The sequence below is a fragment of the Poecilia latipinna genome, unplaced genomic scaffold (genome assembly GCF_001443285.1).
Source record: "Poecilia latipinna isolate Pla-1442-1.1 unplaced genomic scaffold, P_latipinna-1.0 Scaffold1, whole genome shotgun sequence".
Taxonomy (NCBI): Eukaryota; Metazoa; Chordata; class Actinopteri; order Cyprinodontiformes; family Poeciliidae; genus Poecilia; species Poecilia latipinna.
The window spans coordinates 801,006-824,288 of record NW_015112617.1 but is presented as its reverse complement, the minus strand read 5'-3'; the positions used below and the strand labels follow the sequence as shown (position 1 = coordinate 824,288).

The 23,283-nt window shown below is 36.6% G+C and overlaps 1 protein-coding gene across 15 annotated transcripts in view; it reads left to right on the top strand.

Annotated features, from left to right (window-relative positions):
• The first annotated feature begins 683 nt into the window (after window positions 1-683).
• The window catches only part of ncam1b (neural cell adhesion molecule 1b), a 131,389-nt gene continuing 108,789 nt past the window's right edge, over window positions 684-23,283 (top strand). For 7 of the 15 annotated variants that reach the window (XM_015036434.1, XM_015036738.1, XM_015036123.1 and 4 more), the window contains exon 1: window positions 685-1,050. In XM_015036434.1, the coding sequence (XP_014891920.1) occupies window positions 999-1,050 (52 nt within the window). In that variant the 5' untranslated portion in view covers window positions 685-998. Of the gene's footprint in view, window positions 1,051-23,283 lie in introns of all 15 variants that reach the window. The other 8 variants (XM_015036202.1, XM_015036577.1, XM_015036661.1 and 5 more) reach the window with 2 other exon arrangements.

The following is a 23,283-nucleotide window of genomic DNA, read 5'->3' as shown; positions in this document are numbered from 1 at the left end:
AAGGGTAAGAATTTGGCATTTACATAAAAGCATGGATCCATCCTGTTTCAGGCTAATGATGATAGTGAGGTGGGGAGCTGTAGGGAGGGGATATTTTCTTGGCACATTTTCAGCCACTTTGTACCAATTGAGGATAATTTAAAAACCACTGCCTACCCCTGGCTCTGTATTTTCTGGTACAAATTCAATATTGCTTCCAAATGGGAAATGTGTGTGTGTATATATATATATATATATATATAATTTTAGTGTTTATATAAGTTGGATATACTGTATGCTACATATAAAATACCTTTATTTCTAAGAGATGATACTTGTAGGTAACAATCCCGTATTAGAGTCTACGTTTCAAAAGAAAAAATTCACTTATTTTAATAGACTACTCATAGATTTAGAATGGATTTATAAGTATCCCAATTTGTAAATAACATATGTCAATATCTATCTATCTATCTATCTATCTATCTATCTATCTATCTATCTATCTATCTATCTATCTATCTATCTATCTATCTATCTATAATATTTATGCTACTGATGTGTAATGGGCTAAGTGAATTATTATTGCAATGACTGGGGATTCCCCATCATCCTCCACCTCCTCCTCCTCATCATCATCATCATCACCACAACCCCTGTCTTTGAGCCCAGCGCACTATTTAGCAGCGGCAGATTCTCCTCTCCGCCCGCGCGGAGTAATTTGCGGATGTGAGAAGGCTCCACTTGTCAGTCAGACTTTGAACTGTGCACTGGCGCTCATCACTGCTTATCTCTGACCGCTGCTTGTCATCAAAGACGCCGGCCACTGACACTTAAAATCGACGAGCTCAGATGTAAAGATTAGGATGAACAGTTGCTAAGAAAGAGAGAGAGAGCGCGAGCGAGAGAGGAGGAAAAGGAAAAAAAAAGGGAAGCCCGGAGAGCATCACTGTAAGGGAGCAGAGCGGGGATTAAACGTTCGCTACGCCGTTTAACGTTCACGTTGCTCGGGAGTTGAGATGGTCCAGACCAGGAATGTTTTTTTAGCCTTGCTTCTTGTGGGCAGCATAGGTAAGAATCTTTAACATGCTCTTTTTCACGTGTTTTTATTTTATTTTATTTTATTTTATTTTGAATACTCCGTCCCATTCTTTTTATTTGTGGTCCAGGACCGCAGGCACTCTCTTGCCTCCTCCGCCCGCAGGCACTCTTTTATTTAGCAGGTGTGACGGTGCTGCGACTGCTGCTAATTAGCTTCCAGGCGGGCTGTGTGTCCAGTAAAGACAGCTTGCTGGCTAATATTTTTTTTTTTAATGTTGTTGTTGCTATTTTCATGTTCTCTCAAACATACATGCACACGCGCGCGCGCGGAAGCACAACTCAGCTGGTTGCTAAAAAAACCGCTGCTCCTCGCGTGGCACAGCCTCTGCGCTGACTTTGCATTGTTGTACACAGTAAATAAATTAGGATGCAGTGAGATTTAAAATCGTGTGCGAGCGCGGTGTTTGTAGCGAAGTGTGACTCAGGGATTATTGAGGTTTGTGATTTGAGAGTCGTGTCTACGTGGGCCGTTGCTCTCTCTGCTCAGATGGGACGTGTTTGTTGTTGATGGAGAGTGATGCTGGGGCTCCCTTGTGTGCGTGTGTGTGGACACAGGCACAAGTGCGCGGAATCGAACACGCCAAGCACATCGTGTCACTAACTCTTAAGAATACAAATTGTGCAAAAATTATATATGTGTGTGTAGTAAATGAAGAAATAAAACGTGTTTTGACGTGCACCTGTCCGTTTGCAGTACGATGGTGACATCCTGGAGGTGGGGCTTGCAATGCACATGAACATCAAGGGTCTGTCAGGGGCAGTCGTGGGTTACACTAGATGCACAGCAAGCACAACTTCCACTCTGAATCATCTGTTGTGTAATCAGATGCCACGATGCAGGCTTTGAAATGAGATCCTCTAAGTTGTTAAACGCGCCCTTACGTAAGTCTAATTGAGGGAGTTTGTGTGAAATTACATTTTAATGACATTTTGCACGCCCTCTTTTGATTAACGCCGGTGATTTTTTTTAATTCCTCTCTCCCTTTTCTGAAGTGTGCGTGTGTGGTGCTTATGTTTGAAGTAGTGCTCTTAGCTACACCAGGCTCAGGATTTTCCGTGGGTTAGCCTTTTAATCCTTCATGTACAATCCGATGTGAAGGGGTGTTCCTCGGGCGAGAGAGGAAAACGCAGTGGGAGTGGAGCTCTCACTGCATTGTCATGGTAATACAGCCCTCATTGCATAATTTTTTTTGGTACAATATCAAGAAAAAAAAAAAGACACTGCAAGAACCTCTTGAGTATCACTGTGTACATTTATTTAAATGGTCTAACTCTTGTAGCTGTTATTTTGAAAACCATTTAGAACCAATTACACTCAAACACACCCCTTGGAAACCCACATAGTAATTTGCTGACGACTTGTGAATTTTTGAAGAAAACTAAGTTTTTCAAGGGGAAATTTGCTGAGATGAAAAAATGTTTATCTTTGAAGATTTAGTTCTCTCTTTGAAAGGAAGCTTGGTAAAAAATAATAATAAAACAAATATATTCTGGGGCTATAAATGGCTTAGAAATGTGCTATTAAGAATTTGGTATTTACTGATGCACGAGCTAATAATTCAGTTATTATTCAAAAGCACGTTTTTTTTTTTTTTTTTTTACATTTTAGTTAGAATAGAAGAATATATATATCCTTTATATATTCCTCAGTGGGGAAATTCAGGTGTAACAGCAGTAAAGTGACAGGCATACAAAGCATGTAGGTTCACACAAAGATAAAAATATAAAATATATAAAAAATAGAATTAAGAATGATGTATGGTACAGTAAGAGCAAAAATACATTATAATATGCAGTTAATAAATATAGCATGCTGAATGGTTCTGGAATTTTTATGTTTGTCTGTCAGTTAGGAAATCTGTTAAAAAGTAGATTTACAAATCAAAACAGTGTTTTTAGTACCTGAATTTAATATAGAAATTTCCATTCCAGTTCTGCCTATCTATACAGCTACCGTGTTTTTCATGGTTCCCATTCTGAGGTGATTCAAAGGCCAATTTGCATTTACAGCAACATAGTTTTATCCTACATTCCAAGCTATGTTTGGTAGAGTAAATTATTAGTGTATGATAATCCAGATCCACATCAGGTTTAACTTGTGTAAACATTTGAAAATCACGATGGGGAGGATCAAATGCAGTCCAAATCTGTCAAAAATCATGGGAATAGTTAAATTTGCTTGATTCAGCCTGAATCAAGCAAATTCAGACTCAAATATATGTGATCATTATTGTAATAGTAATAAACTTGGCAAAAAAGAGGATATAAATGTATATATCTCATTATCAAGTAGGTTTCTTTACTACACCAGAGGAATTGTTCCACTAAGCAGCAGACCATAATTATAAAAAAGAAACAAAAACAAATCATAACTGATTATTTTTTAAATAAGTTGATATTTTAAATAATGTTCACATAGTAACCATTCCGAACGTAATGCATATTTTGAGAATTCATGGATGATCATCATAATAAATCTCAATTCTTACAATATTTTTTTTAAATAATTCCTAGTGAAAGAGAATGTTTGTCTGTGCCATATTTTGTTTCGACCTGTGTGCCCACCTAGATAGACAACAGTTCAAACATAAATGAAAGACAACCTTTTCTTTCTTTCTTTCTTTTTTTTTTTTGAAGGACTTGTGCCACCCCTAACAGGAAGGCACTCTGGGCTGTGAGCCATAATGTAAAAAATTATCACAAATCAAGAGTTATAGATGAGTGTTTAGGGGAGAATTATTAGTTAGTGGAAAATTGCACAATGTAAAGTTGACACAGCTTTAAAATTACTAACCAATTATTTAATATATTCCAGTGCCAAGTAATGTTAATATTTGTAATCTTCACTTTTCTTGAAAACCTAAAATAAAATATTATCCTAGAGTACTTTGAAAGAAACCTGATTTAGTAATTTCCTTAATGACAAAACTTTTCATTGAAGTTCTTCCTTATTACCTTACAAAGTAATAAGGAACAACTTATTACCTTATTACCTTTACATGTATTCAACTACTTACAGCCATACATTTCGTTAGCAATAGTCATTGCTGTAAGTAGTTGAATGTAAACGAAATAAAATCCTCATCTTTAAACTGCCGGTTGTAGGGCAGGACTGCTAGCAGCTTTAATGACTGAACTGAGATTCAGGAGGGATTAACCCTCTTTCTGTTCCCTGTCCTGTAATTGATCCTCTTCCAACTGATAACCGCTAACGTGGATCCATTTTCAAAGATGAATTACAGCCGTAGAGAACGAAGCCAGACTAGATAAGAGATTAGTTCTAAACGTCTTTAAATCGTGGGACGTCTCTGTGTCTCACCATATGGCACCTTTGAATAGGAGAAAGCGGCTTTGTGCTTTACAGTAGGGTTGGTTCACTGAGGCTGTCTTACATCATCAGTCATGTGGAAATTATGACGTAGCTCCGTGCTGCTCTGTTTCTAAAGCAAGATGGAAGCAGGCTGACTTAGGAAAGCTCCAGCCCTCCTTACGACTGACTTTAGCTTTGTGAGGATGGGAGCCAGCGCTGCTATAAGCAACGGCTGCGAGTCCAGCAGCTCCAATTTGATAAAAAGTAATGATTTCAGACTAGCGTGCATATCTTGCAGAGGCAAAAATAAACTGGATTTCCCCCCTAAAGCAAGCAGCAGAGCATCTATTTAATCGTTGTGATTTAACTGTCCCTGGCAAAATCTATTTGTTTTTGTATTAAATAATTATCCTCTTTGGAATAATTTACTTCTGTTAACACCAATTGCAACTACGTGAAAATGTTAAGTTACTGCAGTTAAGCCTGTCGCAATAAGCAATTAATCAGTCGGGTGACAAATTAAAATGAGCTCGATAATTTCCATTGTGATAGGGCAATTTTGTTTACAGCAACATCAGAATCCATTTTATTTCCAGTTTCGCTTGTTTTTTTTGTTTTATTTCCATTTTATTTATGATTTGTGGTTGTGTTTTATTTTTTTACATTTAAAGTATCTTTCAGTTCCCGTGTTAAGTTTTCTTTACACAGTTAAAGCTTATTGGTCTTTTGAGAGGGTGAGCTTGCATTATTATGCCTCATCAACATATTACATATAAATGGTGTCAATAACAACAATATTATTGTTTATTTCAATAATTACTGCGAGAATTTATTATATGGCTAAATCTATAATAGTAACAGTGCAGTTGGGGGAGTGATGACCTCTTTACCAACTCTGTAACAAAGATGTCGCTCTGTTTTTCAGCAAACTTTACAAAACTAATGAGATTTATGTCTTGTACTGTCAAACACAACTCTGTAAAATTGAATAAAAAGCCTGTAGCTGTAGAAAGCCTGACAGAGAACTCAAACCAAAAGTAAAATATTGTAGTTTCAACTCAATTGCTGTTGTTTTTCCCATCATAGCTAAAGGAATAACATAAAGGTGACCGGACTAGAAGATCTAACCATTTGTTTTATGTGGTAGGTCAGTGGAGTACTAGAGAATATAGATGCACATTTAAAAATGACATAATTTCATCTATTTATGGTTAAGGTATCCTTATCTTTAACAATTTAGGCAACATTCAGGCAATGATTTCTGCCAAACCTGTAGAATGAAGAAATCACTGAAATTTAATAATTTGACGACACAATGCAGGCTAAGAGGCCTCAAACAACAAAAAGACAATCTGTAAGACTTTGGATGCTTAGAGATAGCAAAGCTCAGTTCGAGACGTTATCCACAAGTCAAAAAAATACGAAAAAAGGTGAGCCTTCCAAACAGTAGATGGTCCTCCGATTTACCAAATTTACTCCAAGAACGTGTTGATGACTCACTCATGCAGTCATAAAAAGACCCTGAACAACTACTAAAGCCAGTCTCACTTGCTTCAGTTAAGGTCAGTGGACAAACATGGCATTCATGGTAGCAGTCAAAGGTGACAATTTAAAAAAAAACAAAAAAAAAACAACTCCATTATCCCTTAGACATTTAGGAAACTGCTAAGAGAGTTTTTTGATGAGACAAAAGGATGGTTTTTGAATGTTTGACGAAAAACCACACTTGTTGGTAGGGACAATGAAAGAATCAATTGTTAGGTTTAGGAAGCAATTACTTTTTCACAGCTGTGTAACTAATTTCAGGTGTGGACAGTGAAAATCATCCAACTGGTTAAAGGTGTTATTGGCAAGCAGAGTTTGAACGCATCGTATATGATGATAGCCGACCAAACAGCCTTTCGCAATTGCCTTATTGCACACATTCATATCACAACTATATTGTTGAGCTGTAGTTAAGACTAGTGATCTTTACCATCACAAAGTCAATTGAGTAACAGTTTTATGTGAATCAAACTAAAATCACTTCCAAGACACATGAAAACAACAAAGACTTTCATCAGGAATAAGGAAGTGTGAGGGAGGCTGGGAATCATTCTGGTCAGGACATGAGTCTCTGGGTGATGGCGACCGGAACAGACAGATCCAGGTCTGAGAGAGTTCAGAGGAGATTTGTTGCCTCGGGATACTAAATAGATGACTTTACATGAGCGCGTGACCCCATGTGGCACCGCGCGAGGAACATACACATTGTCTCCTCAGGGTTTTCCTGGCAGAGGGGAGATAGAACGGGGGATTAGCGGCTGTTTGTAAATGTTTAGCCTCTGTGGCGAGGGTGTCCTTTAAGTCCAACCTTTGAGGTTCATATTAGGGATGAATATTAATGACTTTTAATTCATGAGTATAGAGTAGATTAAATGCAGCACAGAATAAGAAGTACATGGGAGAGGGTGGTGTGTTTTCCTATGGTGTGTGATTAATGAAAACCTGCTTGTTTGCTAAAGAATGCAATTATAATATCAAATTCCTCCTGCTTTTCTTTTAATTGGAAACCCGGTAAGATTTCGTCTCTGTCATGAAATTAGAGCTATGCATCTTTGTCCGTTATCAAAGGAACCCACGGAAGGCACACCCTGCGAATACACGATCCCTTTGGGCAATGAATCTTAGTTAGGCTGGCACATCTTTTGGTATTAAAAGGCTTTTCTCTGCTTTAGAGCTGGACAATACAAAGCAACGGAAAGCTGTAGACCGCTGATGTTTCCTCCACTTCTTTGCTGTCTCAGGCACTAATTCAATCTCTTTTGGTCAAGTAGCAATTAAAAATTATACGGTTAGTGGACAGCTTGAGGTAAAATTGGCACTGGCCCCATGTAGATTTCTCTAATTTGCTACCCCTTGTTTACATTATATACAAGGTACAGCAGTCAAATAATGCTTTGTGGTGGAGGTGTTTAGTAACCTTTTAGTAAGCTTATCAGGCGTTCCTTGGCTAACCAGCTTAATTAGACATTGTTACTTTCAAAAGTTTTCACACTTCTAGATACTTTCCCAATGAAAAGCCTTTGGGATTATGTGTCATCTAGCGTTTTCCTTTTTTTATTAGCAAAAGAGCTCGAGCTAGAGTACATTTAGAAACAGCACTTTTTGTTACAGATATTCAGTCAGATCTCAGTACTTTGAACCAAAACATGTTTTCCTCTAAACTATTTTACTGTTGCTCTGGCTGCATCTTTAAAGTTATTATCCTGTTGAAAGGTTAACTGACTTAGAATTACCTACAGAGTAAGTGAAGATGAAGGACTGAAGTCACTTAGCGCCTGTTCTTCTTGAGTGATGTACAAACAGATAAACATCTGTAAATTAAATATTTTCAAGTTTACAATTTGATACCTTGTTTACAAGATGTGTCTCATCTTTGGCATGTAAAGCCACATTTGACAGTTTAATTGTAAAAAATCTTATTGGTTTGTTTGAATGGAGCCAGGAGTTAGGTTGCAGTTTAAAAAGGATTTACAGTTGTGGTTTTGGATAGCCTTAAGAAAACAGTCAAGACCAAGATTTTGTAAATTTCATACCAACACATGTGTAGAGTATCAAAATACAACTGTTTGGGTTTTGGGTGGCATTTTTCAATCCTTTGAATTTTTCTGTTCCCTATCAGATTTTTTTAACTGTTTTGTCCCAATATTTGTTGCAGAACTGCTAATCAAGGTCATGGTCCTCTGGCTAGCAAATTTTACAAATCTGGCATCTTTATTTCTTTCAGCAATTTTGTAGTCCAAGTTCAAGGATGCCAAAGCCAGAAACGAATAGGTCAAAATGCTCATTTATTGGGTGTGTCAACACACAAGTTGTATTTTAGACAATTACTTGTGTGTTCATATGACATTCTGACCATTGTTTTGGTATGTTAATCTTTGGATACTGCCTTGTCATGGCTCAGTATCTGCCCAGATTAAAAGTGAAAGGATCTATTTAGGGAAAATGTATGCTTTGTCACATTGACAAAAAGTCTGTACTACATAACGTTTCCATTTCCTGGCATTTGTGGTCGGTGGATGCGCAACGCGTTTACTCAGTATATTACTTTGCTCAAACATAATGCACAGTTAAAATGGAACAGGCTGTTATTGAATCAAGTTTGCTCATTTGCTAATGCAATTACCTGCATTCTGCCTCAGCTGTTTTCTAATTTTAAAAGCTCCAGAGACCATGCAGAAATTCCACAGTGGTGCACATCACCTCCTCTCACATCTTTCTTTATTTCCTGTATGGCAGTGGTTTCATTAAAAGGGACTCTTGTTGATCATTTATTAACTTCTGCTGTCGCTGTAGAGCTGGAGACTTTTGTTTGCCATGTGCAGCTGGGTTCCTTGTAATATTTTGGTTTCTGTAAGTTTGTTTAATCTATGTCTTATACGGTTTTTCATATTTTATAAAACCATCTGGATACAATCCAGATATCAAAGTAAAAGATTTGAGGAGGTCCGCCTCTTCATATCCATTGATAAGGACGACGTTGGTCAAAACAACTTCAACCATTTCAGCGAGGCTGTTTTCTTTGCCGCTCCTGTTTACCGGCCCTTTATGTAAATGCTCGAAGCGCTCACAAAATGTATTTGCTTTTCTCTCAAAGCTATTCACTTGCAAATAAAGACTAATTTCCTATTTTTTCCAATAGCTATTATAAACTGAAAGCACCTTCGCAGGCTCCTTGTAGACTAAACTGAGTCATCACTGTCTTGTCTGTGGACCAAGTGACCCTTAAAAAAAGAGGTGAGCCCATGGTCGTGCCACTGTCTGCAACAGAGAGAAGTGCATCCCGGTTTTACAAGTGATACAGATGAGCCTTATCAGCTGAAGCTCACAGTATTTCCGAGCTTAAAGTATGTCTGATTTAAGAAAATGGTGTCTTATCTTTCTGTAATAGAGCAGCATGCTGTTGGCAATGATATACCGCTCATTTTCTTTTGTGTAGTATGAAGGGAAGCAGCATGCGTCCCTTCATGCATGCACATCATGGTGCATTCATTATTGAAACACTATAGGATGCATCACTATGCATAGAGGAGAGGGACATTTGGATTGTTACGCCTCGGGCATTTTTATGTACTCCATAAAATGTGGCAAACTGTCTAATATTACAGTTCTCTACAGATTTAGCGATTGCCTGGGAACTTGGAGATGATTCTGTTTCACACAGTGATAATGTGTATTAAAATGATCTTCAAAGCATTCTAAGCATTCAGAGATAAATTGGGCATAATTGTGCAATTCAGCCCTTTTAATTTGAGTTCAAATAGAAACTATTTTAGCAATTAAAAGTTCTGTTCTCTTTGAGTGGCTTTTCACTCACAGGCCTTGCATCTAAAAATTCTGAACAAATCGTCTGTTGCCTGCTAGTTTTTGATCCAGAAAATAAACAACAATTAAAAATGAACTAGGATAAATAAATGACAGTGATGAGATTTAAATCATATGTTTTATGCAAAAAAGGATCTGTAGAGCACCATCCAGAAAGAAACCCTACATCTGGAATGCAAGTAATGTTACAGTTTGACATTGACAAGATGTATTGTTCAATATTCATATTTTTCCTGTTACAGAATACTATTTTATATTAATAATTCTGACATTTTGTCTCCAGATCAAGTTGATTTTGTTCATGAAAATCTGATTGGGATTTATATCAGTAAACTAAACACAAGTGATGCAGTTTGTAATGTTACATTAGTTACCTACCTAATATTGCAATTAATTCAACAGTAGTGAGTCAAATGGACAATGCATGTTGGAAAATATCATCATAGCTAAAAGCAACTTTCCAGAGCCGAGTAAAATGGACATAGATTTACTCAGTCCTGAGCATCAGCTGTCTTAAACAAAGTCTTTTCCCATGAAAGAATTGGTAGAAAATCTCTGGCTGTAGGGTTAAATTGTTGGTCTGTGGTCATTTGGGGTTACAAATTCACCAACCACCAATTTACCACTTTCCTGAGATAGCCTACCACAAATTTCAAGCAGCATCAGAAAGTTTCTTGGCAAATTGCGCATCGTTACTGCTGCTGCAAGAGATATCTGAAAATTGTCCTTTTATGTCTTGTCAGAAGTGTTTACACATCTGTCTCATTTTCCTGATTCTCTCTGTTCAGAATCCACAGAGTTTGAGTGAGTGTTCACACCCAAAACTTGCTGTCAATCAATCAATCGTTGCACCGATGTCACAGTTTGTTCTGTTTAATGAGATTGTGCGGTAGCAACAAGTTGTGAGGTCTGGCATCTTCCTTTATGCAGTGTGAGGAGTTTCTAGTTAGATTTTATCATATTGAGCTGGCATCGTGTACTACAGTTTTACAACTTTGAAGATGTTTAAGCTTTTTGTTCCTAAAGTTCAAACCAAGACTCCTGTAATTTCTCTGTGATTTTTGAAAGAGGCTAAAGGGCGGAAGACCAAGCTGCAAATCCAGCCATTAGGTTTTAGGACGGGAAATGGCCGACACACATCTTATGAATAGTTCTCTATACATTGACCCTGTTGAGTTCCTCTCTACTCTTCATCTTAGCATGGTATATCTGGCTTATTGGTAACTGGCTCATTGTTAGAAACCAGTTCTTCCATTTAAGTCTTTACTTTGTCTTTTGTTTCTGCCAATCTGGGTCATGATCCATTTAAAAAGAGGTCAATGATCCAAGATTGCTTTAACAGCCATGAAAAAAATGGAAACCAGAACAGGATAACAAGACATATTTTCTCATAACACAGAATAAACAAGAATATTTCAAGCCGGTGATTATTTTTCAACGAAACTGGAGTGAAATTACATCAAAAATATTAAGTGTTTGTATTTATTTATTTATTTATTTCAAATGGTTTTACTGCTGTAACCTGGTCAAAATATTTGGATACTCCACTTTTAAAAGTCAGCTCTTCTTCAAAAGGTTGCTCCATATGCCTCTCAGCTCATCTCCTGAAAAAGCTATTTTTGAAGTGGCACTTAAGGGATGCTATTCTGTAGAAATTAAAATGAAATTGCATTATCTTTTTGTCTCTGATTGCTAGGTAATTAATTCTTCCCAAGTGTTGGGAAGAAACGACGCCCACTTGTTCTCTCAGGTCAGAGATCTATTGAAGTTTCATCTCTCGATGAAACTCAGGTTCTGCTATGTGCTATTCTGCTGACTTGCCTCACAATATCTGGCAGCTACTCAACATTCTTGTCAAATACTGTAAATTGGATCTGCAATGTTAAGAGAAAATTATATTTAGAGACAAATATGAAATGTGGGGGGAAAAAATGGAGTGTACGTTTGAAGCGTATTGTTCAGTGTACTTTGAATGTGTCTTTGAATGTCAGGGAAATTATTTTAAATTATTTTGATAAGAGGATAACGAAGCCAAAATTGTGTCAAAAAAAGTCTGCGACTTAAGTAGTGCATTCAAAGTCATTCTGGTAAGAATTGGGTTATTTATAACAATCTAATTAGATCACTTTAATAAGACACAATCTCCAGGGAAGAGTTGCCAGCTCCATCTTTTCCATCCAACATTCAGGATCCACTTTGAAATGGTAACAGTGATTATTGCATGAATTTGATTTTGTGTCAGAGGTATTTTTTTATGTGAATGGTATTTGCTAACTGAACCCAATTGTCTCCTTTCTTTCTCATTACATTGAAAATGGTAAAAACATGGTAATGATTTCCTTAATCTTTTTTTTTAATTATTATAAATGTGTCTTCCTGTTGAAATTGTGTAACACCATCCATAATTTGTAACCATAGTAAAGATTAGAAAAAAGGCTTTCATCTTTTATTCTGTTTTTGTCGCAGTAGCATCACCCTCCACAGAAAAAAAAAGCGTTGCAGTTCTCCAACTGTGACTTTTTTCTGACAACAGCAACTTATTTTTCCTTACCATCCTCCTCACTGTGTGTAGTGGCAAATTAAACATAGGTCCTATTCCAGCCTTACTATGTGTCTGTTCCAGTTTTATTACTCAGACAAGATATTGGCAAGTTTATTTAAGGAGCCGTTTTCCTGTTGCAGTTTCCTGACTTTAGACATTCAACCCACATCTGCCTTATACTTACGGCACATTACTGGGTCTCAGTGCTTCATTTTATGGGTGTTTAAAGACATACCATTAGTAAATAAAGCCCCACATTACCTTCCTCTGCATTTAATGCTAGTTTACACAAATGTATCACCACATAAACCAACCTGTTGAAAAACTCAGCTACTTGAGTGCCGCATTTATCAAACGCCACATATACTGCACAAACCTATTTGATCATCTACTGTCTGATTGTTTTAGCTAATAAATTCTTGTTGGCAATCTTGGAGGAGTTAAATTTGATTTAAAGATGGTCAGTTGTTTCTTTATGGACAAAAAGTAATTTAAAAAAGACTATGATGTCAGAACAGTAAAGTACCTGGTCACAATGTGGCAGGGCATTGTGAATTCACAAACAAGACACATACAATCGGTACAGTACTTCATGTTCCATAAGGTGTCATTCATTTTCTCATGATTAGACCTACGTACAATGTCTTTTGAAATACAAGCATACATTGTAATACAGTGTGCACCCTTCCTGATTTCCTACATTTTTTACGCTTTAATGTTTCAGAAAGCAAGCGAACTTAAACATTAGTCGGTAACACTTTATTTGAAGGGGGTTGAATAAGACTGACATGACACTGTCATAAAAACCTGTCATGAACATGAATAAGCCTTCATGAATATTTATGACTGTTGTCATAAAGTGTCATTCGGTAAATTATGACACTTTTAATACAAAGTTGACATTATTCAAAATGTCTTTGTTATGACAACTTGACATTAACCAAGAAATCATTACTGATATAAATTTGTTATAAAAGTATTATTGATTGCACTTTAAAAATTAGGTAACTCTATGTTATTAAAGGTAAAGTTTAAACAGTAATGATTTCTTGGTTAATGTCAAGTTGTCATAAAGACATTTTGAATAATGTCAACTTTGTATTAAAAGTGTCATAATTTATCGAATGACACTTTATGACAACAGTCATAAATATTCATGAAGGCTTATTCATGTTTATGACAGGTGTTATGTCATGTTTATGACAGTGTCATGACAGTCTTATTCAGCCCCTTTCAAATTAAGTGTTACCCATTAGTCAAACACAACACAAGTAAACATAAATGCAGCTTATAAATAAGAGTTATTATTAAGGGAGAAGAAAAAATCCAAACCTATATGGCCCTGTGTGAAAAAGTGATTTTTTCCCCCAGTGTGAGATGATGCCATAGGATACAAGACATTTTTTTATGCAATTTTCCCAAATGCTATTTTACCCCTTTAGAGGTTAGACTCGTCGAGACCCACACTCTTTTTTTTTAGAGAGAACTATTCACATCACTCACCAGTTGTGTGAAAAAAATCCCTAGAGAATACTGTACAAAATCATAACCTCTAGTAGATTGATTTGCTTTGAGTGAAAGGAATTAATATTTGGAAATCACATTTTAAATTTCTAACATTTACAAGGGATGTTTGTGTTGGGCTCTCAAAAGACATCAGCACTTTCTTCTGCCGGAGTCTCTGTCTGATGCATTTTTCTATGGAACATAACTGCAAATTATACACAAGCTTGTTTTAAAGGCATCAAATACCGTTACCATTATAGTTTTTAAAATAAATATAGGCATTAAAATGTAGTGTTAAGAAAATTGTGTGCCATAAGAAAAACACTTTACATTGTTATTATTTTTATGATTGACCTGGGGGAAACATGCTATTTAAGCTTCTTTGCACTTTACTGTGACTTTATATTTCATTGATCCTTTCTTGAGATTGAATCATGTTGTTATTTTTAACAAGGCGGATACATTTGTTTATTCACATTTGTTTAATATCTACAAATTAGGGAGCTTTAGGTACAGTTATATTCAATAAGAATTGTTGTTTCGTAGTACAGAATTTCAGATGCTTTTTTGCACATCAGTCACACACTGATCGCTTGATTTGAATTCATTTAGATTGCGGTCTCAATTTTTATTTTCAATCACAGGCAAGACACTGAAATATTTCAATGATTCTCTGAATTTAGTATGAACTTTGTAGCAGGTTGATAATTTTGACACAGGGCAGCCTGAAATCTTAACATCCACTGTGACCTTTGTTATTTGGACTGCACACAAAGGCCTCTGGCGATTGATCCGCATGAATAATGAATAAGTAATTAAGGAAATTACACCATCTCCCTGACATTTGCCCCATCACTGCTTGCTCTCTTGTGACATTAGCATTTTTTTCCCTCATTTCTTTTAATTGTAACCTCCAACCGAAGAGGTACTTTTATGGAGTTTACTGATTATTTTTACTGGAGCGTCTAGAAATTGGCTGTTGATAGAATTTCACTGATTTTCAGCTTAATTGCTGTCAGACACAAAATTTCAAAAGCTTTTGTCTTTTTCTGATTATTGAACATTCATGTGAACAATTAGGGTACTAAAACTGAGGGGAGACAACTCAAAGCTAGGTATTTTCACTATTAGGGAAGTGCTTAAAAAGTCAGAGGAAGGTTAGATGAGCAACAAGTTATTATAAAGACAATATCAAGACATGTCTGTAGTTTATTTAGCTTGTGAGTGAGAGAGTGTGACTTTCAGGAGATAATAAGAAGGATCTTATTATGATCTGCTGCAAAGTGCAGCAGAGGTTCCTTTTGAGCTTTCGGACGCTTTCGTACCAGCCCTGTTTAGTTTGCTTTAATTGCACTCTAGTGTGTTTGCCTAGACCAGGGGTGGGCAATCCTGGTCCTCGAGGGCCAGTGTCCTGCAACTCTTAGACGTCTCCCTGGTCCAACACTCTTGAATCCAACAGCTGAATCACCTCCTAAGTGCAGTCAGGTTCTCCTGAGTCATGCTAACGACCTCATTATTTGACTCAGGTGTGTTGAAGTAGAGAGACATCCAAAAGTTACAGGAGCCCGGCCCTCGAGCCCTGGAGTTGCCCACCCCTGTCCTAGACAGTCTCATTCATTTGGGGAGGTGTGAATACGCAATCAAACTTTTATGGGTCCGAAAAAATTGAACTGTGGTCCACCTAAAAACCTAGGTCTCTGTTTGGTTGAAGCAAACTTTGATGCAATTTGAATGCTTGTAAATGCCAAGCCGAACCGGAGACTGCTCCAAAAGCAGGAAGTGGACTAGTGCAGGGCATTCAGGGTGAGACCAGTCAAATCAAATTCGGTAGAGGGAGAATTGGGTCGTGGTCTGTTACAAAAGGCAAAAGAGAAATCCTACAACCACGAACATTTGATGCCATTCCATTTTTGTTTACATCCTGTGAAGGAGAAGATTGCGCTCAGTGTCCTGTAGTGGTTCTTGGTGCAGTGGCACCACAGGCAAGAGGGTGAACATTTTCGTTGAAAGGTTTAATTTGTTTGATACAGTGCAGTATGAAAGCGAACTGCACCAATTGAAACTGTAACAATTTTGGTCCCTAATCTAAGCAAGTCTACCAGATTATAAGGTGTAAAAAAACACCCATTAACATCTGATTATCATGGAATATTCTGGATTTAGAAGAACTTTTTGGAAATCTCACAGTAAGGTTAAAGATCCACATTTCTAGGGAATACAGAGACAGTGTTTTCTGTTTAATGATGGCTTGAGAAGACAAAATAATTGTGCAAAAACTCCACAATGATTTTGTCTTCTTTTCAAAATCATTGTGAAACTTGTTTTACTTTGAGTGATCTCCCACAAACAGACAAACATCAGCTCAGTTTTCCGGTCTCATGTTGGTAATCTGTCACATAAGTACTTTGTTGGAACATTTTCATCATTTTTAGCAGGTAACTTAAGGTTGCGTGTTTGTTGTAAGGCAGATAGAATAAGGCACTGGGAATATTATATGACAGTAACAGTGAATATAGCCTCTCACTCTCAAATATGAGGGTTGATTATTCTCAGTGAAATTTGAAATGGATCTGACCGTGGCATCTTTACTGAGTCCAGCTGCTCGCCAGTTGACGGGGACCAGAATGTAAGTGAGACGTGAAAAATTGAGGCTCTCAGTTGCTTATGTAATGATGTGTTATGTGCATATAAATATGAACTCTAACCACATAAATGCAGCTGAAAAGTAAGTCAACACAACCAAATTAACCTCCCAAAAGCACACAGATACACCATGACACCACAGTTAAGTTCTGCACTATAATCAAAGCAAAAATTTATCATTATAAAAATTCTTTTTTCACCATATTGCCAGCCCCAGACAAAACACATTTAGTTGATCTACTGCAGACTCCATTCCTTGTTTCACGCAGACGCCATAACTAATCAGCTGTAGCCAGTGACGTTTGGGCGTGGAAGCAAGCAATCTCCAGAGGCTATGAAGAACCAATTTAGGTTGTATTTTTCTTATTTAGGCCTGTGGATTCCTAACATTAACCGGCTGTATCATCTAAAGCTGCATTGGGTACTTAGTGGAATTCATGAACCTGGCACTCTCGCCCATTTGAGCAGGAGGTGTAGCTGAAGTATCCATCGAAGAGGCAGAGGTACTACAGTTAACTCCACATTGCTGGAGTGGATGTGATGGATGAGATTCGTTCTGAAAGCCTGTAGGCTGTTTGGATATTGCTGGGCTCGGTAGCAGCTCGCCTAGAACAAAAAAAGAAAAAAAAAAGAAAAAGAAAAAAAAACACCTGCATGACTCAATTTCTTGGGTGTTGTTTTGAAATACTAAAGCTTCTGGATATTGTAGCAGCTACCTTGGAAAGTAACATACAAATTAAATTGTCAGATGAATCTGACTTTTTACCCTTTTAGATAATTCACAATGTGGTTATTTAGCAGCACTATATTCATTTGATTTTGAGCTGCACACAACTACAGTCTGTTTTTAATTAGCTTAGTTCTTTTACTTTTTTTTTTTACACTGGACAGATTCTCTATAAAAGTAAAACGAGACAATGCAGAAAGCAATACAACTTCAATTAAGATTTGTCTTTTGCATGTTGGCATCTTATATTGCTTAGCAGCCATTAACCTAAAGCTAAATCCATGTCGGGCAAAGATTACCATCATGCAATGAAAATTAAAGCTTATCTTGAAACCTTTTGGTTTAGCGATGAAAATCAATTGTGGGCTATTGTTGAACCACAGATTGAGCTCTCTGTGAAACACTTGACAAGCTTTTAATCAATGCACAGTGTGTGAGGAGGAGCAAGCCACGCTTTTCTGATGTTATAAATGCTTCTCACATTTTCAACTTTACCCTTTAGCTTTGGAGTAGATGCTGGCAGTGGTAATTAGAAATTAAACGAATGAAGACGTGAGCTGAACACAATGCGCCTGCAATTTATAGCGGCATAATTAGAGAATGGAGGAATGTTATTGTACATTTTTGGTTGGCTGTGTCTGGAGAGCAGAGTAGTTTTCCGTCTGTCAGGTTGACATGGTGATCCCATTCCCCTCTCTAAAGCTGTCTGGTGAATTTCAATAAATTGAAGTAAAAAGTAAATTAAATTTATTCAGGTAATTCAATTTGTAAACTGAACCTCAGATTCATCACACAGTGCTAAAGTGATGTATTTCAAGCATTTTTTTTCCTGTTCATCATCATGATTGCCTCTTATATCTAATACCCATAACTCATAATCCAACTTATTAGGAAATGGAATATTACATAGCACTAATAAAAAAAGATATATATCAAACAGTCGAAGCACAGTCACATGGTTTTGGGACGTTAATATTCGTGCACACATTTCATACAGCCATGAAGACCACCTGAGGCACATGTTTTAGTGTGCGTCACGCCAAGATTTCCGCTTCTGTCATGCATTCTCTGGTTTACTTTTACGAAATGGTCACGGAGCTAGTGCCACACTTTTCTGCCGACAGCCTCTTCTGTGAACGACTTTTCAATTTCCATCCAGGAACTATAAGCCATTTGCCTGTCTTATTTCTTTTATAGGACTTATTTGGTGAAGTATTATGCAAATGTACATAGTTCGTCAATGCGTCAGATAATTGTTCCTCAAAAGTATGTATGTCCCTTGCAGATACAAAAACCAGATAGTGGAAGCAAACTAGTTGGAAAAAAATGTCAACTTTGCTGTTTGAGTGCATAGAGTGTATAGAGCACGACAACAAACTTTAGACCAGTCAGACAAGACTTTGCACAGACTTTTGTCGAAATGGTTTGATACAGGCCTGATCACCTCTGTCCAATGCTGCATGATGCAGTATCTGGCAACTGTGGCTCAGCGGGAAGAGTGGTGTTCTTGCAATCAGAATGTTGTGGGTTTTCACGTAAACATACTTAAACCCTTATATGTCCCTGTTTGTGATTGCAGTTAGGTGAATGTGGCTGTCACGTAAAAGCACTATGAGTGGCCAGTGTAACCATTTAAGCACTGAAAAAGTTCCAGCAGAGTATAACGGTCCAGAACATGAACTTATTTCCAGTTGGCTGAAATTCCTATATTGTCTTTTTTATTTTTTTTAAATTGGTCTTTTGCTATATCCATTTTTTGGGGAGAACTGAATTTTGTTTTCCCTTTAGTTTTAAGGCATAGTCATCAAAATGAACAGAAACAAACACTTGAAATAGGTAACTCTAGGTAACCCCCCCCCTACCCCAAACAATATAATTTCAAAGTTTCACATTATGAATCAAATTACTGAAACTTTTCAACAATATAATTTGTGATGATTTATCTTTATATATGGGAGAAGTACTATTACATTTCAAACAAGACTAGCAAAGCTTGAAATGATTGCTAATCTTTTACTATTTAGAGCACAGTGAGCCTCCTTATTATGTAATATGCATCCTGTCAGTTTACCCTGTATATACTCATAAGGAGACATTGCTTTTGAGAATTTATTTATGGTTTTACAAGTATTCTTTTTCTGTAAAAAGAGCAAACCATTTGTCGTTGATAATTACCCAAGTGTTCGTAACCAACGTAACCAAAAAGGGGTTTTATTACAGAGAAACTATGTTCATAAAGGTTTAGCAGCTCATAGTTGTAATATTCAGATGCAGTTATGTGGTGAACCAAAGTATAAGTGATCCCTGATGAATTTAAAGTATTGACCTTGGTGTTGATGCTCACTAATTTTCTTCATTTTTGTGTTAAATGTCACAAAATATTTACAGTTAGCACTCATCAGCCTAGTTTTAGGGTATACTTTATGTCATATTTTATTTTTCACTCCACTTAAATATAACACAGAAATCTAAAACAAAAGCAACTGGCATTTTGTTTGCATCAGAATTTTGTTAATATTTGAAAGAAAAATTACACATTGTGCCATTTAGTTTGAACCTAGCCTCTCGGTATCCACTGTAAATTTGGCATCACACTGCTCGTCTGTCATGATCTATTTTACCATGGCTTTCATACCCCCCTGAAGGAGCTCCATGGAGTATGACTCATTGACTTCAGCTGCCTGAAAGCCATCTTGCTTTCTTTGCCAGCAGTCCGGATGTGTCATGAGCCCTATTGTCCGGCTTTTCAACATTAATGCCATAAAAACCAAAAGAAGATGACAAGGCCTGTGAAGCAAATAAACTATCTTAACTAATCAAGTAAGAAGCAGCTCACTGCCTCGCAAGCTGTCTGCACAGTTCACATTTAAACTATTCAACGAATCCAAAAAAAACAACAAATGCAGATAAAGCAAAACAGGAAATCTCATGTCTCTATTCTTTAGTTTATATGCAGTGCCATGCAGGAAAAAAAAGACAAAAAACTTTCATGCATTTTATTTGGGTTTTGGAAGGAAGGAGATCTTCTTCCTTCCAAAATCCAAATAAAACAAATATATATTGTATGTATATATATATATATATATATATATATATATATATATATATATATATATATTTATGCTTTTCAGATGTAATTTTAAACAAACATATGAAAGGCGTCTTTGATTCAGCCGAGCTGAGTTAATGCTTTACAACCCTTTTGTTGCAATTGCAATAGCAAACCTTTTTGGGATATGTCTCAATCATCTTTGCACGTTTAAAGACAGACTTTTGTTCCTGAATATGTCACATTCAGACACATAGAATGGAGAACATCTGTGAACAGCAATTTTTAAGACTTGAACCAGATTCTCCATTGGAAGGTCAACCTTCACCCCATTTCCAAGCGTTTTACAGCCTCTTACAGGCTTTCCTCTACTATTCCCCTTTATTCAGTCCCATCCTTCATCCCATTAACTCTGACTAGATTCTGTGTCTCTCCTAAAGAAAAGCATTCCCACAGTGTGAAACAGTTTCGGCAAACTTCAAAGCCAACTTCTTGGAACTTTCTTTAAAAAAGTTGCTTTTTTCTCATCTCTCTTTAATAAAGTAACTTAGCTGTTATGTAGGTTGTGTTGTATGAAATCCATCTACATTTCATTGAAGTAAAAAGAAGTGGAAACTTTAAATAGTATTGGTCTGAGAGGCATTATTTAAAGGGATTTACAATTCAAGACGATTTTAGTTAAATATCAGTATTTACATAATGACAAATTTCACTTGGTTTTAAGTATGACTTTCACAGAAAAAGGAAATTGAAGGTGATTAAGGTAAACAAACAAAAACAAAAAAAAATCTTGCCAGGATTTTGCATTTTTAATTAAACATCTGTACAGGTTACACACAATGAAAAATCTGTGACTGTGCAGCATCTTTGCTTTTAGCAAACTGTAATAATCTACCTTATTCTCTGTGGCATTGTGGTGAATTGTGTACCAACTCCCACTGGAGGTTCTTTTACAACAACAATCATTAGCAGAGAGAGAGAGGGGGGGGGGGGGGATGTGTCTTTGAAGGACTGCTCTCTACCTTATGAAAGCACATGGCTGCTTTGTCTGCCTCAGTGGCTACAGCAACACACAGAACACACTTAGACTGAACAGGGTCAGGGAGGATTCAAACCGCCATGCTGGAACATTCGGCATGCTTGACATCAAACGCTGTATATTTAGTCATCATCTATCGCTAATTTATTGCAATTGCAATATTCACATCACAAAGGACTATTTGCAGTGACACAATTCTTGACTTCTATATTTGACGTATTGTGAGCTTGCATTTTCATGCTAAAGCTATATTTAGCCAGTTGGACAGAGTCTCACAGCAGTAGATGCTCAAACTGGACACAAGTGACATTGCCCAAAATGCTAAAGGTCACAGAGTGAAAACACAGATAAAAAAGAGAAGAAAGACAGAATTAGGGATATATCGCAAGTAATATTGCCGTAGCTGTACGCATGACTCTCCAGTGATTATATCACACAATGTTTGGGTATAAATATAGGTGAGAGTTAGCTTTGAGTTCTTGTAGTTACAATTGCAACTACAATTGCAATTGTGATGCAATGTATCGCAATATAATCGTTTCATATCAGGTGATATTGATAATTGTCAATATTGATAATTATTGATTTATATTTTGTAGTAAATATCTGATATACTGCCAAGCATTCCTGTTTTATCCACTTTTTTTTGCCATTATGAGGCACAGTGGCGAAACCTGAAAATGCTGCTGTAGCTCAATAGTTTGTTGCTAGGTAACTAAAGAGTGAGTGAGTTAGTTGGTGCTGCTAAGATAGATTAGCTAGCTGTAAGAAGTTAAGCAGCTAAAGTCTTTCCTCTGTATGCATATCCCAGAATGCCGTGCGGTTCTGGATCAGAGTTGACAGATGTATATATTGAATATTCTATGAGATGTATAATCTATTGATATTGATCACATGTCTATTGTGTTGTATATTGATACTTATTTATTGTCCAGCCTTAATTTACTTTACGCTTCTTGATTTTATTCAGAAAAAGGATGAATGCTACATGCATGTTTTCACAGGGGCTTTTCTCACAAAAATAACAAAACCATCACACCTGATTCAGATTTTTTTTTACTCAAACTAAGTCCAATAATTGAGTATGGAACCAACAAATGCATTTTGCTTACAAATTGGGCACCATTTAAAGGGAGAGGTTTTTCCAACTGCCTACCATTTGCTACATAGAAGTACTGGAGCAAAAATACAATGGAGAACTCAGTCTAAATTTGACAGAAAATAATTTCAGACCATAACAAGCTCTTTCACCTGGCTGACTGACAGGAAACATGACACCGACAAGAGTACCGTCATGTGATCCAGCAAAAAGGAAAATGTTGCATGTCAAAAGATGGTGATACCTTCCTGGCTAATGTTTCTGAAATTGAGAACAAGTGCAAACAAAACGGTGAGGTTGTAAAAGACGAGAATGCCAAAACATCATGTCGGGGAAACTAGAAACAATATGCCTCGATACTAGAGAATAAACAATAAAATAAACTAGGGGAAAAATGACTTAATGAGAATGAGAAGTGAAAAACTGGATTGAAGTAAATGGGATTTGAAAGTCAATAACAGTCAAGCAGAGCAAATAAAGGGTGTGAACGTGAATGATTGGATTAAAGAAAAAAAATTGGTGATGAATTCATATACGGTAACTCTAGTATGAAACATGTAATTGTAACTTTCTGAAGAAAATAAACTAATTTAAAGAATTATTCATGAGTTTTGTGTTTGCATGTCCTGGAGAAAGGCATTGTGTTATGGCAGTGATACATGACAAATGCACCGGTGTGGGCACATTTTTTATTCTGTTAAGATAATTATCCATGCATTCACCACAATGCACTAATTGGTTAATGTATTTAGTCAATGATGTAGAGCAATTGTGAGATTAAAAACCTGGTCTGATGGAGATGGACTGTTTGATTTCTGTGATTATTAGAAAAAATGTTTAAAAACTTGAGACATTTAATAGTAATGAAACTCTGTTTTCTGCAGTGGTGGAGAAAGTACTCAAAAAATTTACTTAAGTAAA